General features: G+C 35.4%; 1 protein-coding gene across 2 annotated transcripts in view; it reads left to right on the forward strand.

Moving 5' to 3' along the window:
* The window catches only part of lrp4 (low density lipoprotein receptor-related protein 4), a 97,880-nt gene extending 91,815 nt beyond the window's left edge, over positions 1–6,065 (forward strand). Inside the window, exons 34-39 of one of the 2 annotated variants that reach the window (XM_082151188.1) lie at positions 30–132; positions 221–285; positions 376–463; positions 565–706; positions 2,942–5,114; positions 5,164–6,065. In XM_082151188.1, the coding sequence (XP_082007314.1) occupies positions 30–132; positions 221–285; positions 376–463; positions 565–706; positions 2,942–3,280 (737 nt within the window). In that variant the 3' untranslated portion in view covers positions 3,281–5,114; positions 5,164–6,065. The other variant, XM_082151189.1, reaches the window with a different exon arrangement.
* The last annotated feature ends 2,212 nt before the right edge of the window (positions 6,066–8,277 follow it).

Below are 8,277 nucleotides of genomic sequence, written 5' to 3' on the forward strand. Positions count from 1 at the left end.
TAATAACCCTGATTCTATCTCTGGACTAGTCTCTGGTTACATTCCCACGGCACCTGAGAAGGGCACCATGGGCACTCAGGCCCCTAAAAAACTCCCCACAGAGAAACCTCACAAAGGCCTGTCGGTTGTCAAGTAAGTCAGCTGCAACTATCCAGTCAAAAAAAAAAAAAAAGGTTTTCTTTAAAGAATGAAGTCAAATCCAATCACTTTCTCCTCACAGTTGTACAGAAGCAAGTCTCAATCCAGAGGACTGCTCTCAGAACAATGTGGTGTCTGCACCTCGGGGTAAATGGATTACAATTCTGTTATATTAGAATAATGAACATTATGAAGCAAGTGTGAATGAACATTTACATTTTGACTGTTTTTATAAAGATCAGAGCCCTCATATCAGCTACGTGATTGGCGGAGCTCTGTCAATTTTGGCGATCCTAATACTCATAGCTGCATTCATTATTTACAGGTAGGTCTCCAGGTTTTATGGAGCACTTTATAAAGTGTCATGAATTAATAATTTTTCTCAGCTGCTCGTACTTATTTTTTGTTGTTGTTTTTACTTTGCAGGCACAAAAAATTCAAGTTTGCAGATCCAGGAGTCAGCAACTTGACATACAGCAACCCTTCATACAGAACTTCAACACAGGAGGTTAAAATAGAAACTGCCCAGAAACCGGCAATAAACAACCAACTGCGATATAAAAAAGAGGTATTGTTTATCGTTCTTTCCGTTTTCACCTTCACATTTAGATGAATGTAATTTGTTGTTGATGTTGTTTGACATCAGCCAAGTCAAGTCACCTTTATTTATATAGCGCTTTATACAGTACAGATTGTTTCAAAGCAGCTTTACAGTGATTTACAGGAAAAGAATGTTTTTTGGCTGTTGTTCATGACTGACATAATTGTTCTCATCATTTTGTGAGCAGTATTCGGATGTCTTTACAGAGTCCCCACTCATCTTTTTTTCCCCCATGTTCTCCACGGCAGCTCAATCATCCTTACAACTCCCTTTCTCCTTTCATCTTTTGACATCCCCCTTTTATTTTCATCAGAATGGCAAACAAGGTAGTCAAACAAATTGGGAAAATGTCCTTGCTTCCCTAATTTTAAGTCAGCCTTGTGATTGTGACCAACTGTTATGCTCAATCTCAAATCCAGCATCCCAACTTTTTCTTCGTGCATGTAATCAGCTTGAAAATAATTTCTGCATGAACGTGCAAGCAAGATAGCATTTATAGATGTTTCTAAGATTATGATGAAATGATATAAAGAAGTATTTTCTTAGCCTATACTGCCTGAGGTAGCATGAATTGTGAACCTTTTCTTTTGAAGTGCAGTGGTGTTGTTTTTCTTTATTCTTAAAGTCAGCATGAAATCAAAATGTACCTCATTCACTTTGTTAGTGCACATCACTAGCCTTGTGGTGAACAATTCACCTGTGCAAGTAGATTCTTTGCAATCTTCGATCAAAATCTGAAAATGTACTTCCCTTCTGGAATAGCCGTCCTTCTCTGATGACGTCAGTTTGACAGTTTTGACTGTTAGTCTGCTGCGAGCTGAGCCGAATGGAACGCCCACTTTTTCAAGATCTAATCAATTTTTCTCATGCAATATTCCGTTTCACTATGAAAGTATGTCACAATACTGAAGTCGGTCGCAACTTCCGGTTCACTGTGACTTTAATGCCATGTAAATAGAAATACTGTACTGTTTAAAATCAACATTAAAGGAATAGTTCACTTAAAAATGGAAATTCTGTCATCATTTACTCACCATCAACCTGTATGAGTTTCTTTCTTTCTGCTGAACACAAAGGAAGTTGTTTTGAAGAATTTCGGTAACCAGACAGTTGATGGTCCCCATTGACTTGCATAGTAGGAAAAAAAATACTATGGAAGTCAAAGGGGGCTATCAACTGTCTGGTTACCGACATTCGTCAAAATATCTTCCTTTGTGTTCAGCAGAAGAAAGAAATTCTTACAGGTTTGAAACAACTTGAGGGTGAGAAAATGATGCCATCTGATGACAGAATTTCCACTTTTCCTTTAAGCCCCGAACCAGAAAATGTCAAATTATAGAAGTAAATGGGTTGTAATATACTAATAATAACATATCCTTGTAAAAAAAAAAAAAAAGTGCACATAACTGTATTTTATTGAAGGTGCACTTGTAGTGTATTTCAAATCTTAAAAGTATATTTTTAAAAACCTGTACTTGCAGAAAGAGTAATAACAATGAAATAAAAGGCCACTTTAAATACTATTTAAAGAGTACACTTTCAAGACTATTTTTAACACTTAAGTACACTTGTAAAGTGCACTTTGTAATAATGTCAAATTAAGTTACTTTAAAGTACATTTTAAGTCTACATTTTAATAATTTTTGTCATGTTTTTAAGTACACGTATTTTGATGTGTTGACTAACATACTAAATCACATGTGAAGCACTTGATTATAGTTTATTCAGTATTACATTTAAAGTGAATATATTTTAAAATGTAGTAAATTGCAACTTCATCAATATGTGTAATTACAAATATATTTAAATTCATGATATACACGTTTCAATAGAAATTACATCAAAGTATATTTATTTTAGTTTACCATAAATGCTTGTCAGTGCATTCAGCAGTAACTTTAATCATGTTTCAGAGATAATAGAAACAATTTTGAAATCACATATAGAGATTTACTTAAGTCCTAATTAGGTGCGTCAAAAAAGTTGCATTTATTATAAATTTTAACTATATTACATTTTTATTTAAGTGCAATCAAATGTCTGAAAACATTACATTAAGATCACACCTAAGTATATTCTTGTAAAGTATATGGTTTACTTAAATGTGAGTATTACTTAAAGTAAAGTGTACTACTTTTTTTCACAATATTATTCAAATTGAGTTTAAAGTCACTTCTAATGGCAGCTGAATGTCACCTGTAGGTCCAGGGTGTTGGGGATGGAGGCTACACTAAAGAGAAGATCCGCATCGTGGAAGGCGTGTGTCTGCTCTCAGGAGAGGATCTTTACTGGGAAGACTTGAGACAGTTGAAGGTGTGTCGAGGAGCTGGGCTTCACGCCTGTATGCGCACAGATACCGTCTCGCTACAGGCAAGCTCCGCCTCTCTGAATGATGGAGAAACTGAACAGCTGCTCCAGGGCGACCAATCAGAGTGCTCGAGTATCAACACCACCCATGCCATAACGGCCCAACATCATAGTGCTCATCCCGACACCGGCTGGGTCCCGAACCGTAAAGCCTCTACTGAGAGCGAAGTGTGAAAATGTACGAACAGACGCGGTCAACATGGAGGCAGACATATACGGGAAAACAGAAACGTCATTGGCGGTTTCACTTTAAAATCGGCCTGAAAAAGGCTTGAATGCACACTGTTATTAGAAGTAAAACAGGTAGGTACAGTCATATGGACCATATATATATATACTTAAGCAGCTGGTACAGAGGAAAGCTAATTCATACATACACCAACAGCCAAATGAACTGTAAATAGATTTGAGACGGACCTCATACTTGAAAGTTTCCTTTGCATTAATCTAAACGTCAATAATACATATATAAAAATGGTACGCGATATTCTGGATTGGGATTGCCTCTAATGCCTTCTGCCCTCTCGCTTTGGACTGCGCAACACTTTTTTGTGTCCTTTGAACTATGGAGAAGGTCACAGCACGCTGGAGTCAAAGAACAGACCTTGTGAGTAGGAAAAAAAAGAAACACTGACCGATATTTTGAGCCTTTTTTTACACAAGAGAAACTCTTTGAAGTAAACTGCTTTTTGTTTCTAATGCAAGCTTAGTCTGTTCATGGACTATCAGTTTAGGAAGTGCTCAGCATCCAGCTCTCATCTTGTCACGATAAAAAATGTATTTATGAACTTTCTGTACTTTGGATTGGGTTTTAATGTTTTATTCTTTTGAAGTAGTTTTTAAAAGCGTTAGGACTGTTGAAAGACTCGTTCACAAAACATTGTGATGGTGCCAAAGGACAGAATTTACACACTCATGAAGAATCACACTGAATAAATTACAGTCCATTTTAAAGAGTATTACAGTTATTTTGTCAAAGATTAAGCCAGTGTATGTATGTATGTGTATATATATATATATATATATATATATATATATATATATATATATATATATATATATATATATATATATATATATATATATATATATATATATATATATATAAAACATCGTTCTGGCATTTCTTGTTTGATGCTAAAATATGTTCCGAGTTTATATAGCAAACAAAACAAAAACCAGCCAACCAGAATCTGTAAAGCACCTTGCACTTGCACATGATTTAGCGGCCTATGAAATTATACGGCTATGCTAATTGTGTAGGTGAATGCAACTGACTGGGTGAATGTCACAAAACCTGTCAGGATCCTGTCCAGGTCATGTTTCCCCCAAAATTAAAAGAAAAAAAGTCAAGCCTATTTTTAAGAGTGAGCCCATTTTTTTTCATGACTGTAATGCTATAGATTCTCATTATTGCAATATAAGTTGTGTTAATGAGAATCCTATTTGAGAATAATTAGCCTGAGGACCATGTGGAAACTGTCATGGAAAGATCTCATATTGCAAAAGTCACGGCTAGCTGTGCATTGGACTATTTTAATGCACGACCAGGCAAAGAACCAACCGACGTGAAACGGAGTGCTTTCAAATCACTTAATGCACAGCTAGCCGTGGATTATCCTGCTTATACCATGGTTATTTGTCAGCATTGAAAAGTTAAAGTTGTTATTGATATTTGCAGCACAATATTTGACCGGAAGTGTAAAAATGACGGTTACGGCTCTAGATAGATCTAGCATTTTGTCTGCTTTAAATCACACACAGAGATAAAGTAGTGCATAACTTTACATTTATGTGTATGTGAATTACCTGCATCTGAGCAGCTGTGAGTTTAATTCCTTAAAAAACAGTGACTTAACCCCTTCATTGCTAAGAAATATAATGTAGCAATTCAGCTATTTCATTAATAAAAGCCACAGGTCAGTGCTGACAAGTTTCTGTGCTCTTATCTCGGTGTGCGAGTGATGTGTGTGTGTGTGTGTGTGTGTGTGTGTGTGTGTGTGTGTGTGTGTGTGTGTGTGTGTGTGTGTGTGTGTGTGTGTGTGCTTCAATGAAAGCAGTGTGTGTGTGTGCTTCAATGAAAGCAGCGTATTAATATAGAACAGTGATTAAACTGACTGGAACTACCTGTGCTTTAAACAGTTTTATTGCACACCTTCCAGCCATTCAGTTTTGAGTATTCAGACAGGCCATTCATCTAAAACCGACTTTTTATGCAAAACCATTTCTTTCTTTCTTTTCTTCTTTTTTTTATTGGGTTTAATTTTACTTGGACTTGGTTTTGTGAAATTCACCCTATATATACTGGGAAATGTTTTTGATGCTTTCAAATTTGTTGTGTACATGTTTATTTTATATAAAGATTATTTGAGGATGTTATAAACCCATATGTGTTTGAGTTCTCAAAACCACCTTGGAGTCGGTTCTCCGAGGTTCAGGACTATGTTTTTGCTGCTAAAACACATGGCGCATTTAGGCCACATAGTAGTTTATTGGTCTTGGCAGCTGGAATTGTTGGCTGATGAGGCAACCGGAGATGATTGCGGTTTACCTTCCCTCCCTCCACTCCTCCTTTTTCAGAAAAGAAATCAGATTTTCAAAATGGAGTCAAAAACGGTTAATGTATACAGAGTCTTTTGAACAAACATGCATTAATTTTATTCATTTAAATTATATAACCACTTCATTTGTTTGTAGGATTGGTGCCAGTTATTTAACAGAGTGCTGTTTTTTTGTTTTTTATATAAGTCCAGAAATTTCAGTCTCATGTAACTGCTGTAAGTTAACTAAGATATATTTATAATTTCTTTGGTTGTAACTTGTATGTAAATATGAAGATGTTGTATATGTAGTTCTCCTTTGCAATACTAACAAGCTGTGTGTGACAGTGATTTACTTTGCTTTTTTTCTATCTTTAATATAAAACTGCATTTGCTTTTGAATACAAATATGGCACTTATTTGAGTCACTTTCTTTTAAAGATTCTACATGTATATTACGTTTTTGCAGGGTTTGTATATGGGAGACCAGGGGCAGTTTTTTTGTGTTTTGTTTTGCTTTACTTTAACATTTATTTAACATTTTACATCATTCAGATTTCTATAAATCTGCCAGCTATCTTTTTGTATAAGGCAGATGTATATGAGTCAAGTAATATGGTCATTGATATACTGACATTGTGAAAAACTACTTCCTAAAACTGAATTTCCAAGATATGAAAGTGTTACAACTGCGCCTGTTATGGTGCCGACTTGGAAAAATAAATCATATAAACCTGCTGTATCTCAAATATGAGCGCATCTCAATGGAATAATATTTATGCTTTAATACTTAAAGGTGATTCTCAACAGAAACATTTTTGTTATGCTGGTTGAAAGTCTCCTCATATCCTGATAGCAGTCACAATGTTAAACAATCAAAATGTATTTTTACAAATGTATATCTACTGTAGGTGGCGTAGGACCATAAAAAGTTACGTTTAATTATTGCATTCGGTGGACCCTGTCAGTCAATGTGTGTTTGCATACCACTGCACAGCCTGTTCACGTAGACATCATGCGTCATCAGCGTGTTTCACGTACGCTGTGCAGACAGAGCGAGAATGGCTAGCAAACAGTTGTTTATGTTCGTTATTGTAGAACTGTTACTCTCTATACTGTAAAGTTTTCTCAACGGGCGGTGAACGACACATGATATAATCCAATAACGTTGTCTCTGGTCATTTTGCTTCTAGTCTGTGCGCATTCATGTGTTTTGGAGGAAGCGTGGCTTTGGACGGCGATTTGCAGGGTGTATGTTTTCAATGCTAGCTGGCTAAAGTTAGCATTTTCCAGATCACCTATTGCACCTTAAATATTACTGAATTGTTTTCTTCGTATGGTGCTTCAAGCTTTCAGGAATAATATATTTAAATTGTACCACATAGCGGGATGAGTTCTCTTTCGCTGCTTATTGCGTTTCAATGGTTTATAATCAAATTAAATTAAACCGCAATACTTAAAAATGCATGCAAATGATATGCTTTCATGACCATGCAGCACAGCAACGTCACATGTACAGTACCTAACCACGATAGAGATGAAAGTCCAAAATCTCAACCAGTTGATACATTTCAACCAGATATACTGGTATATCGCCCACCCCTACAAGGTAATCATCTATGGAAGCTTGTTTCTGCCATGGAATAAAACAATTAAAAAGATAATTGCAACTTTATATCTCACAATTCTGACTTCTTCGATTTGCGAGTTTACATCTCAGAATTTTGACATTTCTTTCTCTCAGAATTGCGACAAATACACTCGCAATTGCGAGTTACAAAGTCAGAATTGAAAAAAGTCAGAATTGTGAGATATAAACTGACTTTTTTCTCGCAATTGCGAGTTTATATCTCCAAGTTTTACTTTTTTCTCAGAATTGTGAGTTATAAAGTCAGAATTGTGGGGCATAATGTCACAATTGCGAGAAAAAAAATCTGCATTGCAAGAAAAAAAGTCAAGAGTTTTTCACAACTTTTCACAACACGCAATTTTGACTTTTCCTCGCAATTGTGAGTTTGTATCTCGCAATTCTGAAAATACAGACTTTTTTCTCGCAATTGCGAGTTTATATCTCTCAATTCTGATTAAAAAAAGTCAGAGCTGCAAGATGTAAATCGCATTTGCGAGAAAAAAGTCAGAATTGTGAGATAAAAAGTAGCAACTACCTTTTTTTTTTTTTTCAGTGGCAGAAACAAGTTTCTAATCATCTGCACAGACTCTTTAGCAGCTATAAAAAGTCTTCAGTTTGCTCATTCTTATTATAAACAGGATATAATGGGCTATATGAATTTATGCAACTTGTATACGGGCTCCATAATCAATTAATATCATTCATTTTCTTTGGGTTCCTGCATAGGAATAGGAGATGTGGGCAAACTAGCAAAAAAATATATTCAAATGCAATAATGTCAAAATCACAGTTCACAAACAAATCTGAAGCCAATGCATTTATTTGAAAATCTGCTAATAATATCTGGAAGAAACTGTGGGATAGAGAAACAAAAGGGAAGACACTTATTTACTATACAAGAAAATGTGTGTATACTAGGAGGAATCATACAATTATTAATTAATCATATTACTAAGACAAGAAGCTATTGTACCTAAAATTGCAAGAATAAGGAATCCATC

Source organism: Leuciscus leuciscus (assembly GCF_965113295.1).
Source record: "Leuciscus leuciscus genome assembly, chromosome: 2".
NCBI lineage: Eukaryota > Metazoa > Chordata > Actinopteri > Cypriniformes > Leuciscidae > Leuciscus > Leuciscus leuciscus.